General features: G+C 43.2%; 2 protein-coding genes across 2 annotated transcripts in view; both read left to right on the top strand.

The window, feature by feature from the left end:
• LOC124720026 (tRNA-dihydrouridine(47) synthase [NAD(P)(+)]-like) overlaps window positions 1-21,311 on the top strand; it is a 227,880-nt gene that overhangs the window by 26,092 nt on the left and 180,477 nt on the right. The gene's annotated exons all lie outside the window — the stretch shown is intronic.
• Window positions 123-20,951, top strand: LOC124720027. Its single transcript, XM_047245276.1, has 2 exons — window positions 123-509; window positions 19,673-20,951. The coding sequence occupies exons 1-2, from the start codon at window positions 174-176 to the stop codon at window positions 20,054-20,056; spliced, it is 720 nt and encodes a 239-aa protein (XP_047101232.1). The 5' UTR covers window positions 123-173; the 3' UTR covers window positions 20,057-20,951.

Here is a 21,311-nt window from a genome sequence, read left to right as displayed (position 1 = left end):
CAACACGCGAAATTTGACAAATTATTTTATAGCCTTTCTCAGTGGCATTGCGTTGGTTTGCCGAGTCACGTGATCTCAGCGGTGAAATAATGCGGTGTCGCTACAGTTCAGCAGTTGGCATCCCTTCCATAGTCTCTACGTAGAGGTCGTCGATTTGTTTACTGTTTACAGGAATGGAAAAGTGGACAAACGAAAAAACCTTAAATTTCATAAACGCGATACATCTGCGACCAGAGCTTTGGGACGTAGAAAGTAGTGTGTACAAAGACCGCAATCTCAAAAAGGACAGTTGGCTAGCTGTTGCCGATGACTACGGTATCACGCCCGATGAAGCCTACAAAAAATTTCGTAGTCTTCGTACGTACGCAAAATGCGAGGAGAAAAAGCACAGGAAGAGTGGAAGCAGTGGCGGGTCTACATCCCCATGGTTTGCGTACGATGCCATGAGTTTTATACTGTCCCAAGACGTGCCTGAAACAGGAGCTGATAGTGAAAACGCAACTGCAGAGGTAAGCACAGAGTTTTATGTAATATTAGCGTAAATTTATGCTACAATATTATTCTGTAATCAGTAGACAATACATTATGTTTTCGGTACTTACTTTGCTAGCCTAAGCGATTTTGATCACTAACTTTCACACATTGATTTGTATCTTTTCTGTGGCCCCTTTCACTTTCATTCCTAGATGTTGGTTGTCGGTATTACAAATATACGCCTTTGTTTCTCCAGTATCCCCGTAATATTCTCCCTGTTTCAACATTCAATTATAAAGATAACAGCCGTGGCAGCGAATATAGCATTTGTCTCACAAGTTATCCATGACGCAAAAATATTGTAAATATGCACAAACCAAAGCAATTCTAGCAGTACTGTTCGCATTCAGATACACAGTGTGTGAAAAAAATTGCTTAAACAAGAGTTTGGAATGTTTAGATGAGGTAAGAAGGAACACTTTTTTAATGTGACTAGAATGTCAACGTTTCCCTGCATAGGAGTTCTTTAAGGTTTTGATGCTAGTAATCATAGATTGTGTACAAATTCCCATGTATTAATTCGTTTGGGCCCCTTGTGCTCCATAGTGGTTGTGTTTTTGCTGTGCTGCTATTGTCTTCCATTCCTGGTGTTCTTGATGAAGTTAGTAGCTGTTTTCTTGTTACTCCCTTGAGGTTTTCTGTTAACCCAGTACTCCTTCATTTTTTCTACTGAACTCTGTTTGCATCCCTGAGACCATTTTCTGGTCTGGTGGTCAACTTCTGTACAAGCTGTTAGACAGGGCATGGTTTCAGTAGCTAAATGTTTATCATCCCTATTAGTTATTCTGTCCTGCCAGTGATGTTCTGCAAAGTCTTTCTCTATTGCTTGATCCAATGGCTTTACCGTTGTTGGTTACTTTGAACATCTTGTAAGGTACGCTGTGGGGAAGTTCATTCTGTACAGATGGCTATAAAAAGCTAGTAGTCTTCACGTGGTGTTGGTAGATTTAACAGTTAGGTTTGCACTATTGTCTCCCCTTCGGTACTCTCTTCGATCCCTCAATCTTGCACAGGAATTTCCTTCCTTGTAATTTGGAGACTGTTATTTTGTCTACTTGGCTAGGGATAGCCACTCTGCTGTAAAGGGAACTAATGGTCTGTCTACAGTGTTGTAGTCTTATACTCATTGAAAGATCTCTGTGAGCATAATATGTCCTACAGATTTAGATTTTCCTGTTTCAGAGCTACTATTTCACTGAGATCATGTGAGATCCATTTTCCTAGGTACTTTACGGTTTTGGCTCTCGATATGCTTGGTAACTCTGACTATCATTGCTCTCGGGGTCCTTCAATATTGGCAATGAATTCAGTCCTTCTGATGCTGATCGATAGACCTGTCTTCTCCGCTGTTAAATGCAGTGCTCAGAGCTACAGGGATGCGTCTTGCATGTTATTTACTAGTAAAGTCAGATCATCAGCAAAAACCATGCACAGCATCCTTAGGTTGTCTGCTTTGATCCACATCCTTAATTAGGTGTTAGCTGGTAGAGATATGGGATAAAGAGGATTGTTTGATACGAGATGTTGCCTTTGACCAGTGACATAAAAATTGTGTCACAGATGCAATAATGACATGGTGACTATATTGGTGGCGATCATTTTTCAAATGGGCTAAGCTATAGATCAGTCTATTACCACAACCAGTAATTTTTAGTTTCACATTTGTTGGTTTCACAAACTCTCAACCAAACTGTCGCCTTCCAGCCTAATGTAGACCTTGGGCAGTGCTACAGATATGTTTGTTACCAGTTTTTTTTTGCTTCCGCATTCATTGGCTTCACTGCCCATCAACAATACTGAATATATTCACCAGAAGGCGATGCCACAGCAGCAATTAATGTAACATCAGTGGTCAAAGCTGATGAATGGTACAGAGTAGGCCTATTCCTCGACCGAAGATCCGGTCCATTCCCTAACGATTTTTTAGAGGATTCACTTATAATAGACACGAAATACGGCCTCCTTGTCTTGTTCTTTTGTGTTGATCGGGAAGCTCTTGGAGTTATCCCCTAAACTGTACTTCAGATTTGGTGTTGTACAGGGCGGCCCGCACCATCCTATTGAGTTTTTCATTGAGCTCTAGTTCTCTTAGTACCCCAAAGAGAGTGGTTCTACTCATGAAGTTGTATATCTTCTGGAAACATGTGCAGGTAGTTACCCACTGTCTGGCTATTTTCTTACTATATCGGGGGATGATCTTGAGGGTTTGGTTTTGTGTTTGTTCAGTAAAGGATATTGAACCTTTGAAACCGGTTTGGTATACCCCTAATGCACTTTCCGGCTGTCTTGTTACATGTTATTCAAGGATCTTTGAAAAGATTTTGTATGTGATTGCAAGGAACAATACTCCTCTGCAGTTACCGGAGCCTGTTTTTCTTCCTTATTTTGAATGGCTAAGGTCCAGTCATTTGAGTGATGAATATTGTTTTAGATATGGTTTTTTGAAAATGTTGTCCATTTACATTGATGCAAAACTGGCAGTGTGCTAATGATTGTGCAATAAAGCAACACACTTTGTATACTGTGATTGCAGTGCACAAACTTGCTGTTTAGAGATGACCAGTTTCAACATCTTATGCTGCCATCATCTGATCATATGGAACTCATGATAAAACTGCCATGTTACATTATATGAAATCGAAGTATTAAAGGCAGCGCTCCCAATGTCTACATGTCTTGATAAAAATCCTGTTTATAAAATGCACACAGTTAAAATTCTTGTATTGTCTATGCTTGTTGGTGGCACATGTGATTCTCACAAGCTTGCCAGACAGCATTCAGTGCTGTTAGAGCTGTGTGGAAAGCTTGTGAGAATAATGTTCACAGCCAACAAGAATGGATGATACAAGGATTTTATCATTTGGGTGCATTTTTATCGTTTGAGTGCATTTTTATCCACTGTGAATTTCATCAGTGGATTTTTATCAGGATACATATACTTGGGGGGATGTTTATGCTCTGACTTCATGTAATGTAACGTGGCAGTTTTATAATTTCCATTAGATCAGATGACTGCAGCATAAAACTGTTGAATCCAGTCATCTTGGAACAATAAAAGTGTGTACACTGCAATTGCAGTGTACGGGGTATGTTCATTTTCAACCATACAGTCGCCCCACAGCACAGCATATGTAGCTTAAAAGATTGTGTAACACACTCACAAGAACCATTTTTCACAAATAATGTCTTCAGGTTCAGCCAAAAGGGCAATCAGTTTTTGGTGAGTGTCTGTTGCTGTCTCAACTTGCCCTTGCATTAAAAGAAATAGATAGGTGAGCAACATCTCTAAAACAACATTCGTCACATGGCAGTTTTAATATCATCTCTGATAATCAAACTAAAAACCTTCATGCATCTCTAGTGAGTAGACAGTGCAAGTTTCACATAAAGTGTTCCTTTTTAGCTCCCATAAACACTACAGAATTTTTTAGTGCTGTTCTTTTTTATACCCTGGATAATTTTTCAGAAGATTAAAGAAAAAGCACCTAATCCAAAATTGTTTGCCGTTACCATTCATGCTCTAGATATTGATAAGTTGCTAATGGACTTTTAAATCAGTTGAGAATGGATTCATATGATTTTCTGTCACTGTTAATGCATCGTTAGCAAGAAATACATTCCGGTATCAGTATGGGATTGACACATCTTCATCAGGAAGAGGACCTCCCAGGGGGCTCGCCGTTCTTTGTCGGGTTTGTGCTTGGCTACCACGGGGCCCCAGCCTTTGCAGCATCTTTTCCTTTCCATGCTGCATGTCATCCTCTTGCTGTTCTTTTTTCTCCTCCCCGGGGAACATGTCTGGCGTGTTTTTGGAAATGGGTTCCACATTTTCAATAGTCAATATCGGAACAGTCTCTCCACTGTTTGTGATTCCTTTTTCGTTCTTCGTTTCCTTTCCCCACTTGTGCATTTCAGGTTCCTCTTTTTCTTCTTCCTCCCTGTGTGCTCCTGAAGGCCGGCTCATGCGTCTGACGTGTAACAGGTGACATTGTTATGTGTAATTTCCAGCCTCAGGTACCTTCCCAAATTGCTGATTCGTCCCTCTTTCAGGTGTTCGGGAGGTGTGAACAATCGTGTAAGGCAGGTGCGCCCCCTTCTGTAGCCCCCACCCCTGCCGCCTCCCAGTTAGGAGTGCACCATCGGAGATGCTGGCAATCGTGGGGATTTTCTTGCAATGAGCCAGTCATCATCATCTCAGTCAATGTCTACGAAACATAAACGGAATGAGGCTAACAATTCAAAGACCCTACCAGCTGGACCACGGTTCCTCGTGGTTGCACATACAGAGTACGGTCAGTCCTTCGCTACAGTGAATCCATTTATTATTCAGAAAGGTGTTGATGCTGTTGCTGGCTCTATGAAATCCTGCTCTTGTTTACACAGTGGCACTTTGCTTTTGGAGACTGCTACTGACTCTCAAGCACAACTACTGCTTGCAGCTTTGCTCCTCCAGGGGTATCCTGTTCGTGTCGAGGCCCTTCGAATGCTAAATTCTTCCTGTGGTGTTGTTTAAATTGGACTGTTTGATGGTCTGACTGAGGCAGAAATCCAAACATACTTTTCTGGTCAGGGTGTCATTGCAATCCATTGGTTGATGAAAAAGGTATGTGCCTGCTTAATGCCCACAAGCGCTCTTTTTCCCATTTTAGATAGAGTGGTTCTTCCGTCAAAGATCAAAGTGGGTTATGAAGTTCTCGCAGTCAGTCATTGTGAACCTGATGTGCTGCTATCAGTGTCATAGTTACAACCACACTGGAGTGTCTTGTTGACTCTTGGCCACATGTGTAACTTGTGGTAGGGATGCTCACGAGGGCGATTGTCCTCCTTCTCCCCGCTATATCAACTACAGTGGCAACCGAGCTGGCTCCTTCCGAGATTGTCCTGTGTATCTCGATGAGCGGGCCATCCGGGAAATCTGGGCTAAGGAAAAAGTGCCTTACGTGGTTGCTCGCAATTCAGACTCCCTGCGATCAGCTGTCTGGCACACACAGTACTGTTCTCGCTGCTTCACGGAGGACACGGCCATGTAGACATACCACCTGAAATTTGGCACCACGGTTGTAAAATTACCCAGTGTCGTGACCTTCCGCCCTGAGAACAGCATTCCACCTCATCGGGGATTCGTGCTGCTCGTCCAGGATTACGATCGTAGTCACCCCGTCTTTCTGACTACTCAGCTTCAAGCTGTTGCAGTTTGCCTTTCTGTTCCTCACTTGACCTTTTCCCTTTGTACCATTCACATCCCTCCGTCATTCAGTGTCAGTCCATTCTCTCTGACATATACTTGAGCGACCATTTCCCGTGTGTTATCCATTTGCTGACTCCTACCCCACCTCTAAGCACACTCAAATTGCAGCTTTCTAAGGTCGACTGGAGGATTTACTCTTTCCTGGCAATCTTTGATGAACCACATTTCCCCAGTTGTGATGACCATGTAGAATATCTTACAAATGTTATCCGTACTGCTGCAGAACATTCTATTCCTCGCACTTCCTCTTTAGGGTGCCCTGTCCCGTTCCCTCGGTTGACTGAGGTGTGCAGCGGTGCAATTTGCTTGCGGAGACGTGCTCTCCACAGTTTTAACTGTCATCCTGCAACGACAAACTGCATTTGTTATAAACAGTTGTGTGCACAACGTCGTCGTGTTCTTTGGGATAGCAAAAAAGCTAGCTGAATTTCATGTACTAGTTCTTTTAACAGTTCCACTCCGTCTTCCATTGTGTGGGCCAACCTCTGACAGTTCTGAGACCGAGGTCCAGTCCCCAAATTGCGGCCTCACAGTAGCAGACAGTGTCATAGTGGTCCCTATTGCAATCTCCCACACCGTGGGCCACTATTTTGTGGAGATTTTGAGCTGCTCCCACTGTCACCCTACCTCCCTCCACCAGAAACGACTGGAAGAGGCTCAGGTGATATCCTTTTCTTCTCAGAATTGTGCTACAATGCCTCCTTTACTATGAGGGAGCTAGATCGTGCTCTCCATTCATCCCGATCCTCCGCCTCGAGGCTAGACAATGTTCACGTTCAGGTTTTGCAGAACCCCTCTCGTGCGGCAACCACTTTCTGCTTCGCAAGTACAATCGCATCTGGACAGAGGGCACATTTCCCGGATGCTAGCGTGAAGCTGCTGTCATACCCGTACCTAAGCCTGGTACGGAAAAACACCTTCCTTCTAGTTATCTCCCCATTTTTCTCACCAGCTATGTTTGGAAGGTGACGGATCGTACAATTCACACCCGGCTGGTGTGGTGGTTTGAGTTTCGCAATTTACTGACCACTGCACAGTTCGGATTTTGAGCGTGCCATTCTGTGGTTGACCATCCTGTCACCTTGTCAACCCCTGTCGTAATGGTGTTCTGTGGAAACTCCAGACTGTGGCTGTGTTTTTTGATTTGGAGGCAGCCTGTGACACCTGCCGGAGGACAGGTATCCTCCGTACTCTCTACATGTTGGGCTTCGGTGACCGCATGTCCCAGTTCATTCAGAAATTTTTAGAAGACAGATTTTTCAAGGTAATAGTGGGTCCTGCCTTGTCGGACATCTTTATCCAGGAAACGGTGTGCCTCACAGTTCTGTCCTGAGAGTCGTCCTCTTTGCCATCGCCATTAACACTATAATGGCCTGTCTCCTGTCGGGCGTCTTCGCTTGATTTTCGTTGATGATTTTGCCATCTATCACAGTTCTCGACGGATTTGTGTCGTTGAGCGGCGTCTTCAACGATGGCTCGATCGTCTTTACTTGTGGAGCATCGACAGTGGCTTTCGTTTTTCCACCGTTTGTATGAATTTCTGCTGGCGCAATTGGTTTCCTCCACTATCTTTACATCTTAGGCCTACTACTCTTCTGTTCGTTGAAACGACGAAACTCCTTGGGCTCATGCTCGATAGGAAACTTTCTAGGTCCTTCCACGTGTCGTACCTGGCTGCCCGCTATTCATGGTCCCTCAGTGTCCTATGTTTCCTCTGCAGTGCTACTCTTCTGTTTGTTGAAACAACGAAACTCCTTGGGCTCATGCTCGATAGGAAACTTTCTAGGTCCTTCCACGTGTCGTACCTGGCTGCCCGCTATTCATGGTCCCTCAGTGTCCTATGTTTCCTCTGCAGTGCTACCTGGGGAGCAGATTGGACCACCCTCCTCTGTTTGTACCAGTCTCTTGTTGATTGGAAACTAGGCAGTGGGTGTCTCATTTACGCATCTGTCCATCTTACGCCGTCTCGATACAGTCCACTATCGTGCCATCCATTTGGCCACCAGCACCTTCTACACGAGCCCAGTTGAGAGTCTGTATGCAGACGCTGTCGAACTACCACTGTGACTTCCTCCTCAGCAGATACGCGTGCCTTTGTCTGCCTCATCTGGCCACCCATCCTATTCCTCCTCCTTCGATGATTCCGTTGATTGCCAGTATGGGGCACATCCCTCTTCTCTGTTACCTCCTGGTGTTCACTTTCGGCTCCTGCCCCAACAGCTTAACTTCACATTACCTGCTATTTTCCCAATGGGCTTCATGTGGTGGCCCACGTTCACCTTGGCCGTCATTCACTTCCAAAAGACAGTACGCCAGGCTTGCTGTATCGCTGTATGTTTCATTAGCGTTACTGCCTCCGGATCATTGGGTCCCGGTTTTGATTCCCGGTCAGGTTGGGGATTTTCTCTGCCCAGGGATTGGGTGCTAGTGTTGCCATCATCATCATCATCATCATCATCATCATCATCATCATCATCATGTGACAGTGACTAGATTGGACTGCATAAAAAAAAAAATTTGGACTGTGTAAAAATTGGGACTTTGTACAGGTGCTGATGACCGCGCAGTTGAGCGCTCCACAAACCAATCATCATCATCAAGTTTCATGACCTTTGCACGGAATTTCACAATAGAACCTTTGTGTACGCTGATGGCTCTCGAACTGATCACGGTGTCGAGTGTGCGTTCGTCATTGGCACTGATGTTCTTTCAGTATCTGCTTTCGGAACACTGCTCAGTATTTGCAGCAGAGCTCTTTGCCCTGTATAGGGCTACACAGGGGTTTCCAATTGTGTCATCTGCTCAGACTCTCTCAACACTCTTCAAAGCCTCTGTGTGCTGTACACTGTCCATCCCTTAGTGCAACGGGTTCATCATTTGCTCACTCTTGGTGGAGCCACTGTGGTGTTTATGTGGGTTCCTGGTCAGATCAGTCCGACGGGAAAAGAGGCTGCTGATGGTGCTGCCGAGGTTGCAGTCCTGGTACCTCGGCCCACTAGTGCTTCCATTCCCTCTGATGATCTCAGTGTTGCCTTCTGTCAGCAGGTGATGTTACTTTTATAGCGCTCTACGCCACAGGAGGAAGTGCAGAATCTCGTGTGGTGCGCCGCTTTAAATTGAGCAGAAGTGCTGCGTGTGGCAATTTGCGTGCCTTTGTTAGGCCTTCTGGCAAGGTGATTCTCCGCCTGCTGGCTGACGAAGTGCTACACCTTCACTCCAGGACAGGACATTGTCTTCAGCCGCCGGTGTCGCTTGCTGACTTCACCGTCGACGTACCGGGCTTCACCCCCCGGTCTCCTACCAGTCGACCGCTTCCGCCTGACGCAGAAGAACTGTGCGTTACCTTCCTAACTTCTCACCCCCCCCTCCCCCCCCCCCCCACTCACAGGGACGTACTCCATACTGCGCGGAGGGGGGGCTATGTGGCGTAGAGCGCCATAAAAATCGATATTTGTTCTGTGCGTAAGTGTGCTGTCTTTGAGGAGAGAGTTTTGGAGAGCAGTTAGCCTCCGGACTTGTATCTGTGTAGACGCTAAGTGTGAATAAATCTGTATATGAGAGAATTCTAGTTGTTTACCTACAACTATACCATATTCCCTCACTTTGACATGATCACAGGTCCTCCCTTCATGGGAACAAGCTCCGGGAAATTAAACATGTCCCAGTGGCTTGGATGACCTCTCAGTCGTCTCGCTGTGAGGAGATCATTTTAGGAAGGTTGCTTATTGGGCTCTGTCTTTGTAGCCCTTGCCATTTGTTAAGTGGTGCTCCCCCACTGCTTTGTGCTCATTGCCCTCAACCTTTGACAGTTCGCCATTTCCTGACAGAGTGCCTGTTTTTTAACCATTTACGTTCCAATTTATGTTTACCATCTGAGTTATCGGCCACTTTAGCGAACAACGTGTGGGCTGTTCACTGCTTTTTACTTTTTATCTGCTATAGCAACATGGCGAAGGACACTTAATCTTTAGTTTAGGACCTAGGTTTCTCTGTGGTGTATTTCATGGACCTTTCTTCCAGTACCTGTTTTTTAATGTTTTTCCTTCCATCGACTGGGCTTAACGTGTAGTTGCCTTTAACTCCCCCTCCCCATGTTGTACAGTTCTGACATGGGTGCTTATGACCCGCATGTTTTTGCATGCTAAAAGAAAGCAATACAAACATCAGAAAGAGAAACAGTTTCAGGTAGTTTTAATATTTGGTCCTGTAGGGCTTGTGCACTTGAAAGCTCTGCAATCTTCATTGATATCAGACATGCACGTAAGTGGATGGGTAATTTGCTTTTGCAACTACAAATAGTATGTACTGGAAAACTGTTAATAATTGAATTATTTATTTTCATTATTTACCAGGCACGCATTACCTCTGTTTGCAGTGAATGTAACCAATGTGGTTAGGTAACTTCCAGCTATCTGGAAGATCTTTGGCAATCGTTTTCCATTATTTAGTAAGTTGTATCACTTAGAAAAATTGTCAGTAAATGTAGAAGAGGTATGCAAGCAGTTTCTGTAGCAGTTATTACAGCATCTAATTATGGACAAGCACTAATATTGCAGCATGCTCTACATCTCTCTTCATTACGGCATGCAGCATAAAATAAAAAAATAATAACGTTTTGACCTGAGATTGGAGTAACCAAAAGTTAGTGCAGTTTTCAATGCAGCCACATCTTTCCTATTGTAATGTAGTTAGTAACAGCACAAACAGTGATCAAACTCCAGACAATTTGAGCCTACTAAGAGTGCTTGCATATGGTGTGTGCGTAACTTGTAGTTGTTTGATCATGTCAGTCCTTCCTGTGCTAATTTAGGCTGGCTGCGGCCAGATGGGCCTTGTGGTATAACTGGATAGATAAAAAATATACTCACCGATCAGCCAGTTGCTATCTTCCTACATCAAACATTACATCCCATACAGCCTCAGCACTCGAGGCAAACGTATTTTTCATATGCAGACTCTTTACAATAATACACCAACATGCCCATCTCAGCCTTTAATGGGTGTAATTACCCACCAGTCTAGTTGAAAAGCAGATTTATTGGGTTGTTACATCCAAATGTGGTACTGCTGCTCCATCCAAAAAACAACTTACAAATACATCTCTTATGACTAAGTAATATCCTGGTCTTGAATGTATAATCAGCAACTTCCACAACACTATTACTTCCTAAAATCGTGCCCCAAAATGATGGCCATTCTGATATTTTGCCTATTCTTCTAGAATAGCTTTTCGCCCTCCCCCCTTCCCCCTCGAATCTCCACAGTATCGTGGTCAGGCCCTGACCTCTTCCTGTACCTATTTCTGTACTATCATATGGCTCCTACCATTGTGACAGTCTCTGCTGTAACAGTTGCCCTATGCACCTTCCTACCACCACCTGTACTAGCCACGTCACTGGCAAAGCATACACTATCAGAGGATGAGCCAACTATGAAACGATATGTCATGTACCAGTTGCTATGTAAACACTGTTCGGCCTTCTACATTTCTCCACCAAGTTATCAGTCAGGGTGAACGGGCATAGACAGAAGTTGTATAGTGGCAACACAGAATACCCTGTCGCGCAGGGTGCTGTACAACATGACAGTTGTGACTTTTGTGCCTATTTCACCACACGTCATCTGAATTCTTCCCCTTGATACAGTTTCTCAGAACTCTGCAAGTGGGAACTGACATAACTAAACGTCCTCTGTTCTTGCCAAACACCTGGCCTCGATTTCTTGGGTCTCAGAATTTCTTCTCAATAACTATTCCTTTCCTTGCTCCCTTTCAGTTTTCTGCATCTTTTCCTATCTGCCTATTTTTCCTTGCCCCCCACCTGTACTACATACGAGGGTCGTCCACAAATTAAGTTCCGTTTCTATTTCTATCCGCGGCAGCACTACGATCGCAGTTCCGAGCATGCGCGGCAGTTACTCTGACTCGAGGAGAAGACACGTACGCCATTTTCAGATCGCTGCTGCCGACATGTGCTTTGTAGTGCTTCTTTTTAATTTCAGCCGTAATTGAAAATGCTGCCGCGTGTGAAATCAGACCTGTGATTTGTTTTCTAAATGCAAAGAAAGTTAAACCAAAGGAAATTCGTCGGCAAATCTGTGAGGTTTACAGACAAAATGCTATGAGTGATTCGATGGTTAGAAGATGGGTCAGACTGTTCAATGAAGGATATGATCAGATGTACGATGCAGAACGAAGTGGATGCCCATCTGTGGTTACTGATGAACTGGGTTGAAAGGAATCTCTACTGAATATTGTCAAATGATATTACACTAAACCCAGCGAAATTACTGTCCAACCCTAGCGAATGAGACAGGAACTAAAACAGAGGGCTGCTAAGCAAAAGCTGAAATCCTTAACTCCATTTCCAAATGTTCCTTTACAAATGGAAACCCAGGAGAATTGCCCCAGTTTAATCCTCGTACCACTGAAAAGGTGAATGAAATGTATATTAGTGTCAGTGGTGTTGAGAAACAGCTGAAATTGTTAAAACTGAACAGGGCCCAGTGGAATCCCCATTAGATTCTATACTGAACTTGTGGCTGAGTTAGCCCCTCTTCTAACTTTAATCTGTGATAGATGCCTGGACCAAAGAACAGAGCCCAGTTCTTGGAAAAAGGCAAGCTCACACCTGTCCATTAGAAACATTGTAGAAATGTTCTGCAAAACCACCATCCAATATCCTTGACACTGATTTGTTGTAGAATCTTAGAGCATATTGTGAGCTCAAATATAAAGAGGTATCTGAAAGAGAACGACCTCTTCAATGCCGACCAGCACGGATTCCCGAAGCATTGATCACATGAAACCCAACTCGCACTTTTCTCTCATGACATACTGAAGGCTTTGGACTGAGGCAGTGAGGTAGATGCAGTATTTCTTGATTTCCGAGAAGCATTTGGCTCGGTGCCTCACCTACGCTTATTGTCAAAAGCACGAGCGTAGGGGTATGAAGTGAAATTTGTGATTGGACTGAGGACTTTCTGGTAGGGAGGACACAGCATGTTATCTTGGATGGAGGGTCGTTGTCAGATGTAGAAGTAACTTTGGGTGCGCCCCGGGGAAGTGTGTCAGAACCCTTGCTAGTCTTGTTGTATATTAATGACTTTGCGGACAACATTAATAGTAACCTAAGACTTTTTGCGGATGATGCAGTTATCTATAATGAAGTACTGTCTGAAAGAAGCTGCATAAATATTCAGTCAGATATTGATAAGATTTCAAACTACATCCACATCCACATCCATACTCCGCAAGCCACCTGATGGTGTGTGGCGGAGGGTACCTTGAGTACCTGTATCGGCTCTCCCTTCTATTCCAGTCTCGTATTGTTCATGGAAAGAAAGATTGTTGGTATGCCTCTGTGTGGGCTCTAATCTCTCTGATTTTATCATCGTGGTCTCTTCACAAGATTTACGCAGGAGGGAGCAATATACTGCTTGACTCCACGGGGAAACTTCAACAAAAGCCCGTTTCGAGCTACTGAGCATCTCTCTTGCAGTGTCTTCCACTGGAGTTTTATCTATGATCTCTGTAATGCTTTCGTGATTACTAAATGATCCTGTAACGAAGTGCGCTGCTCTCTGTTGGATCTCCTCTCTCTCTTCTATCAACCCTATCTGGTACGGATCCCACACCAGTGAGCAGTATTCCAGCAGTGGGCGAACAAGTGTACTGTAACCTACTTCCTTTGTTTTCTCGACTGCATTTCCTTAGGATTCTTCCAATGAATCTGTCGGGCATCTGCTTTACTGACGATTAATTTTATATGGTCATTCCATTTTAAATCACTCCTAATGCCTACTCCCAGATAATTTATGGAATTAACTGCTTCCAGTTGCTGACGTGCTATATCGTAGCTAAATGATAAAGGATATTTCTTTCTATGTATTCGCAGCACTTTACACTTGCCTACATCGAGATTAAATTGCCATTCCCTGCACCATGCGTCAATTCGTTGCAGATCCTCCTGCATTACAGTACAATTTTCCATTGTTACAACCTCTCGATGTATTACAGCATCATCCACAAAAAGCCTCAGTGAACTTCCAATGTTATCCACAAGGTCATTTATATATATTCTGAATAGCAACGTCCCTACGACACTCCCCTGTGGCACACCTGAGATCACTCTTACTTCAGAAGACTTCTCTCCGTTGAGAAAGACATGCTGTGTTCTGTTATCTAGGAACTCTTCAATCCAATCACACAATTGGTCTGATAGTCCACACGGTCTTACTTTGTTCATTAAATGACTGTGGGGAACTATATCAAACACCAGGCGGAAGTCAAGAAACACGGCATCTACCTGGGAACCCATGTCTCTGGCCGTGTGAGTCTCGGGGATGAATGGCATGATCGTCTTTTTCGAAACCCATGCTGATTCCTACTGAGTAGATTTGTAGTCTACAGAAAAGTCATTATACTCAAACATAATGTGTGTTCCAAAATTCTACAACTGGTCTACGTTGGAGATACAGGTCTAAAGTTCTGTACATGACATCCCTTCTTGAAAACGGGGATCACCTGTGCCCTTTTCCAATCTTTTGGAACTCTACGCTCTTCTAGAGACCTACAGAACACCGCTGCGAGAAGGGGGCCAAGTTCCTTTGCGTACTCTGTGTAAAATCGAACTGGTATCCCATCAGGTCCAGCGGCCTTTCCTCTTTTGAGTGATTTTAATTGTTTTTCTATCCCTCTGTCATCTATTTCGATATCTACCATTTTGCCATCTGTCTGACAATCTAGAGAAGGAACTACAGTGGAGTCTTCCTCTGTGAAACAGCTTTGGAAAAAGACATTTAGTATTTTGCCCTTTAGTCTGTCATCCTCTGTTTCAGTACCATTTTCGTCACAGAGTGTCTGGACATTTTATTTTGATCCACCTACTGCTTTGACATAAGACCAAAATTTCTTAAGATTTTCTGCCAAGTCAGTACATAGAACTTTACTTTCGAATTCATTGAATGCCTCCCACATAACCCTCCTCACACTACATTTCGCTTCTTGTACTTTTTGTTTGTCTGCAAGGCTTTGGCTATGTTTATGTTTGCTGTGAAGTTCCCTTTGCTTCCGTGCGAAGATTGTCAGCTTGTTGTAAATTTTCAGAAATGTGAAATTTTGCGCCTCATATGACTGCAATAACCGTGAGTCACTGTTGGAATCTGCCGACCCATATAATTAGCTGGGTGTAAAACTTCATAGGGATATGAAATGGAATGTTCACGTAGGCTTAGTCATGGGTAAAGCAGGTGGTTTATTATTTGAATACTGGGGAAGTGCAATCAGCCTACAAAGGAGATTACTTATGAATCACTCATGAGGTCAGTGCTAGAATATTGGCGAAATGTGTGGGAGTGGTACCAGATAGGGCTAACAGAGGATATTGAAAGTATACAGTGGAGGGCAGCACAAATGTTCACTGTTTGTGGTGTGTGTCACTGAGATACTGAGGGAACTGAACTAGAAGACTCTTGAATTTAGACATAAACTATACCAAAAAAGTCTATAACGAAGTTCCAGGAACCGGATTTAAATGATGACTCTAGGAGTATACTGCAACCTGCTACGTACTGCTCACATAGGGATCATTAGGATAAGATTAGAATAATTACTGCATACACAGAGGCATTCAACGGTTATTCTTCCTGCACTCCATAGGCGAATGGAAGAGGAAGAAACCCTAGTAACTGGTACCCTCTGCCATGTACCTCAGTGGTTTCCAGAGTATAGATGTCGATGTAGAGTTCCAAGTTGTACCAGCAGCCGAGCTAGCACAGTCACTGTGCGTAGGGAGATAAAAAGAATTGGATACAATGCTGAAGTAGCTCCTCACTGAGCAACACATTTTGTGTAGTTAGTGCCAGGTGACACTCGAGTTAGTGTAGAGAGGAACGCTACCGGACAATAGGTGTTTGGAAAGGAACGATTCGAAGTGACGATTCACACTATACCTTGTGGCAGTCCAGCGGAAGATTTTGGGTGTGGTTATCGTGCTTGGAGAATGTTAGCTGCCTTGGTGTGTAGTGTCAGAGGTGAAGTATGGAAGAAGTGGGTTACAGTATGAGAGAATGTAAAACTTTCATTGTGTCCTGTGTATGGCAGAGGAACAGTTCTGTAGGTGATGATTTTGTCAGCATGACAAAGCTGTTTGCCATAAAGCAACATGTGTTAGGCCATGACTTGTAGAGAATAAAATTCCTGAAATGGACTGACCTTCTCATAGTCCCCGCATATAATTGAACACTTACAGGCCAAGTTAGAAGGTCGACTTCGTTCCAGCATCTGACATCATTTCCTTCTCTAGTTTTATTTTCTGAGGAAGAAGGGGCTGCCATTCCTCCACAGACACTCGTACACCTCGTTGAAAGAGCCTGAGCAGAGTTCAAACCGGCTAAAGGTGGAAGAGGGACACATCCTATATTAATGTCCGCTAATAGGTATCCAGATAATTTTGATAAGGACTTTGTTTTATAAACGTACTAAACAAAGGACATTGTAATTCTGTCAGAGACAGCGAAGGACCTGCAAGAGCAGCCGAAGGGAATGGACAGTGTCTTGAAAGGAGGATATAAGATGAACATCAACAAAAGCAAAACGAGGATAATGGAATGTAGTCGAATTAAGTCGGGTGATGCTTAGGGAATTAGATTAGGAAATGAGACGCTTAAAGTAGTAAAGGAGTTTTGCCATTTGGGGAGCAAAATAACTGATGATGGACAAAGTAGAGAGGATATAAAATGTAGACTAGCAAGAGAAATTCGTTAACATCGACTATAGATGTGTCAGGAATCCGTTTCTGAAACTATTTGTGTGGAGTGTAGCCATGTATGGAAGTGAAACGTGGACAATAACTAGTTTGGACACAAAGAGAATAGAATCTTTCGAAATGTGGTGCTACAGAAGAATGCTGAAGATTAGATGGGTAGATCACATAACTAATGAGGAGGTATTGAAAAGAATTGGGGAGAAGAGGAGTTTGTGGCACAACTTTACTAGAAGAAGGGATCGGTTGGTAGGAGATGCTCTGAGGCATCAAGGGATCACCAATTTAGTACTGGAGGGCAGCGTGGAGGGTAAAAATCGTAGAGGGAGACCAAGAGATGAATACACTAAGCAGATTCGGAAGGATGTAGGCTGCAGATGATGAAGAAATTGACGAAATGTATGATGAGATAAAAGAAATTATTCAGGTAGTGAAGGCATACGAAAATTTAATAGTCATGGGTGACTGGAATTCGACAGTAGGAAAAGGAAGAGAAGGAAACGTAGTAGGTGAATATGGATTGGGGGCTAAGAAATAAAAGAGGAAGCCATTTGGCAGAATTTTGCAGAGAGCATAACTTAATCATAGCTAACACTTGGTTCAAGAATCATAAAAGAAGGTTGTATTCATGGAGGAACCCTGGAGATACTGGAAGGTCTCAGATTATGTAATGGTAAGACAGAGATTGAGGAACCAGGTTTTAAATTGTAAGATATTTCCAGGGGCAGATGTGGACTCTGACTACAATCTATTGGTTATGAACTGTAGATTAAAACTGAAGAAACTGCAAAAAGGCGGGAATTTAAGGAGATGGGACCTGGATAAACTGACTAAACCAGAGGTTGTAGAGAGTTTCAGGGAGAGCGTAAGGGAACAATTGACAGGAATGGGGGAAAGAAATACAGTAGAAGAAGAATGGGTAGCTTTGAGGAATGAAATAGTGAAGGCAGCAGAGCATCAAATAGGTAAAAAGATGAGGGCTAGTAGAAATCCTTGGGTAACAGAAGAGATACCGAATTTAATTGATGAAAGGAGAAAATATAAAAATGCAGTAAATGAAGCAGGCAAAAAGGAATGAAACGTCTCAAAAATGAGATTGACAGGAAGTGCAAAATGGCTAAGCAGGGATGGCTAGAGGACAAATGTAAGGATGTAGACGCTTATCTCACTAGGGGTAAGATAGATACTGCCTACAGGAAAATTAGAGAGACCTCTGGAGAAAAGAGAACCACTTGTATGAATATCAAGAGCTCAGATGGAAACCTAGTTCTAACCAAAGAAGGGAAAGCAGAAAGGTGGAAGGAGTGTATAGAGGGTCTATACAGGGGCAATGTTCTTGAGGACAATATTATGGAAATGGAAGAGGAGGTAGATGAAGATGAAATGGGAGATACGATACTGCGTGAAGAGTTTGGCAGAGCACTGAAAGACCTGAGTCAAAACAAGGACCCGGCAGTAGACAACATTGCATTAGAACTACTGACAGCCTTGGGAGAGCCAGTCCTAACAAAACTCTACCATCTGGTGAGCAAGATGTATGAGACAGATGAAATTCCCTCAGACTTCAAGAATAATATAATAATTCCAATCCCAAGGAAAGCAGGTGTTCACAGATGAGAAATTTACCGAACTATCAGTTTAATAAGTCACAGTTGCAAAATACTAAGGCAAATTCTTTACAGAAGAATGGAAAAACTGATAGAAACCGACCTCGGGGAAGATCAGTTTGGATTCCGTAGAAATGTTGGGACACGTGAGGCAATACTGACCCTACGACTTACCTTAGAAGAAAGATTAAGCAAAGGCAAACCTATGTTTCTAGCATTTGTAGACTTAGAGAAAGCTTTTGACAATGTTGACTGGAATACTCTCTTCCGAATTCTAAAGGTGGCAGGGGTAAAATACAGGGAGCGAAAGGCTATTTACAATTTGTACAGAAAGCAGATGGCAGTTGTAAGAGTCGAGGGGCATGAAAGGGAAGCGGTGGTTGGGAAAGGAGTGAGACAGGGTTGTAGCCTCTCCCCGATGTTATTCAATCTGTATATTGAGCAAGTAGTAAAGAAAACAAAAGAAAAGTTCGGAGTAGGTATTAAAATCCATGGAGAAGAAATAAAAACGTTGAGGTTCGCCGATGACATTGTAATTCTGTCAGAGACAGCAAAGGACTTGGAAGAGCAGTTGAACGGAATGGACAGTGTCTTGAAAGGAGTGTATAAGATGAACATAAACAAAAGCAAAAGCAAAACGAGGATAATGGAATGTAGCCGAATTAACTCGGGTGATGCTGAGGGAATTAGATTAGGAAATGAGACACTTAAAGTAGTAAAGGAATTTTGCTATTTGGGAACCAAAATAAGTGATGATTGTCGAAGTAGAGAGGATATAAAATGTAGACTGGCAATGGCAAGGAAAGCGTTTCTGTAGAGGAGAAATTTGTTAACATCGAGTATAGATTTAAGTGTCAGGAAGTCATTTCTGAAAGTATTTGTATGGAGCGTAGCCATGTAAGGAAGTGAAATGTGAACAATAAATAGTTTGGACAAGAAAAGAATAGAAGCTTTCAAAATGTGGTGCTACGGAAGAATGCTGAAGATCAGATGGGTAGAGCACACAACTAATGAGGAGGTATTGAATAGAATTGGGGAGAAGAGGAGTTTGTGGCACGACTTGACAAGAAGAAGGGACCGGTTGGTAGGACATGTTCTGAGGCATCAAGGGATCACCAATTTAGTATTGGAGGGCAGCATGGGGGGTAAAAATCGTAGAGGGCGACCAAGAGATGAGTACACTAAGCAGATTCAGAAGGATGTGGGTTGCAGTAGGTACTGGGAGATGAAGAAGCTTACACAGGATAGAGTAGCATGGAGAGCTGCATCAAACCAGTCTGGACTGAGGACCCCAACAAGAACAACAACAACGACAAACAAATCATAAAGTTGACTCACTAAGGATGTCTGGTTGGATGTAAGAGAGGGTGCCAAGGCCATGATCTTGTCACATGAAATAAATAAAAACCGTACTAGAAATATAATATACAGAAGTAAATTACATACTTCTGATAGTCCTAAACTGTTAGATACAATTTTTGGTAGCGGGTATTTACTAATGAGTTCATTCTTGTTTTCAGACCCAGTTCAAGACGGAGTTTATGTTGCTGGATGAAGAAAGTGACATGTTGGAACCAGAAATACAAGCGGTACCGCTGAGGCATAGCTACAGTGTGCAGAAGAAAGGATCACACAGGGACAAGCTACAGGAGGCTGTCGATAAAGCCGTCCACATAGTTCATCACACCTCGCGGAAACGCACCAATCCATCTGCGGCCTTCGGTGAACACGTGGCCAATAAGTTGTTACGTTACAGTGACTTGATAAGATCTGAAGTCGAATTCAAAATTAGTGAAGTACTGTACAAAGCAGATATGAAGATGCTTCGAAGTGAAAGTGGTCAGTCTGCGACGACTTTCTGTCCACCTTCGCCCGAAGTTGTTTTCAGTGACGGCTCAAATTGACCGTCGCCTCAGTACGGCATTTGGAAAGAACTGTGCAGTTACGAATGGCATACCACGAAGAAGTCGACGACAGGTCGGAGATCTTCCCTGCTCCTTTCTCGAAATGAATCGTTTATCCTTTGCTGACTGTGTGTCGGCTGTACTCAGTCGACTCTGTCACCTCCTCTGGCGAGAGGATCCACCCCGTTCTCGTGGCACCTCTCTGTCGGTGGTGTGTATCCTATTAAGGGTGCCCAACTTGACTGCTTTGCGGTGAACATTGACGATTGACAACACCCTGCCTCTGCTGCTACTTGACAGCTTGTGAACAGCAGATTTGTTTTGACATTTTATTTGAGGCTGCTCGACAGGTATGGAAGTTGACTTCCAACCTCAGGACTGAAACTGAGAGGGGTCAGTGCACCACTCCTGCCTCATTGGGTTTCCTTACCTTTTGACATTTATTATCCCTCCTCCTGTTGCTTACCTGTTTGCCTTGCTGCCTGCCTCAGATGGCACTTTCAATTTGGCTGCCTGTCATTTTCTTCTCCTGGAAATCTTTTGGCTTTGATTGTTGCAGGGAAAAACAGAAATTATCACCACGGCTTCTAGTCCCATTACAACCTCCCCAAAAATTTTAATAATTAAATCATTTATTCATGTATGTACAGCAAAGCAGGGCAGATGTAGACATATTTGCTGTTATAAGAACTGCAGCAGCAAGTTATATTATAAGTATGTTGCTAGATGTATAAACTTTTTGTAAGATTCATCTCGTCATCGTTGAGCTCGTAGTGAGCGACTTGCCAACCGTCCATTTTTAATTAATTTATTTTTTATTAATTTTTTATTACATATTTTCTGTAAATTCATCGTTCTCTCTCTATAGTTGTAAATAATAAAACATTAAAATAAACGTTTTATTTTATTTCAAATTTACCTTAATGAATTCCTCGAGTCCTTCTACCAACATGTTGAAAACTTTGCTATTAAGAGGCACGTAGATGAGAAGTTCACTTTGAAAAGGTATGTCATGTATTTCTGTGTATCACTGGTAACAAAAAACCAATGGGCAATCTCCTCTCTTGTTGTAAATGGTATACAATCTCTCGTATTAGTGGTGACCTTCCCAGTTTTTGCACTACTTGCTTTCGCTGTGTTTTCAAACTGGTGTGTCAACATTCTATTGAAATTCTCTAAAAGAATTGTATCACTCCACGATTTAGTTTCAGAAGCAGTTCACTTGCTTAAAGAAGAGCAGGTCCACACAGCTTGA

Source organism: Schistocerca piceifrons, chromosome 11, assembly GCF_021461385.2.
Source record: "Schistocerca piceifrons isolate TAMUIC-IGC-003096 chromosome 11, iqSchPice1.1, whole genome shotgun sequence".
NCBI classification, from domain to species: domain Eukaryota; kingdom Metazoa; phylum Arthropoda; class Insecta; order Orthoptera; family Acrididae; genus Schistocerca; species Schistocerca piceifrons.
Note: the sequence above shows the minus strand (reverse complement) of the source record. Positions and strands in the feature narration are given on the sequence as shown.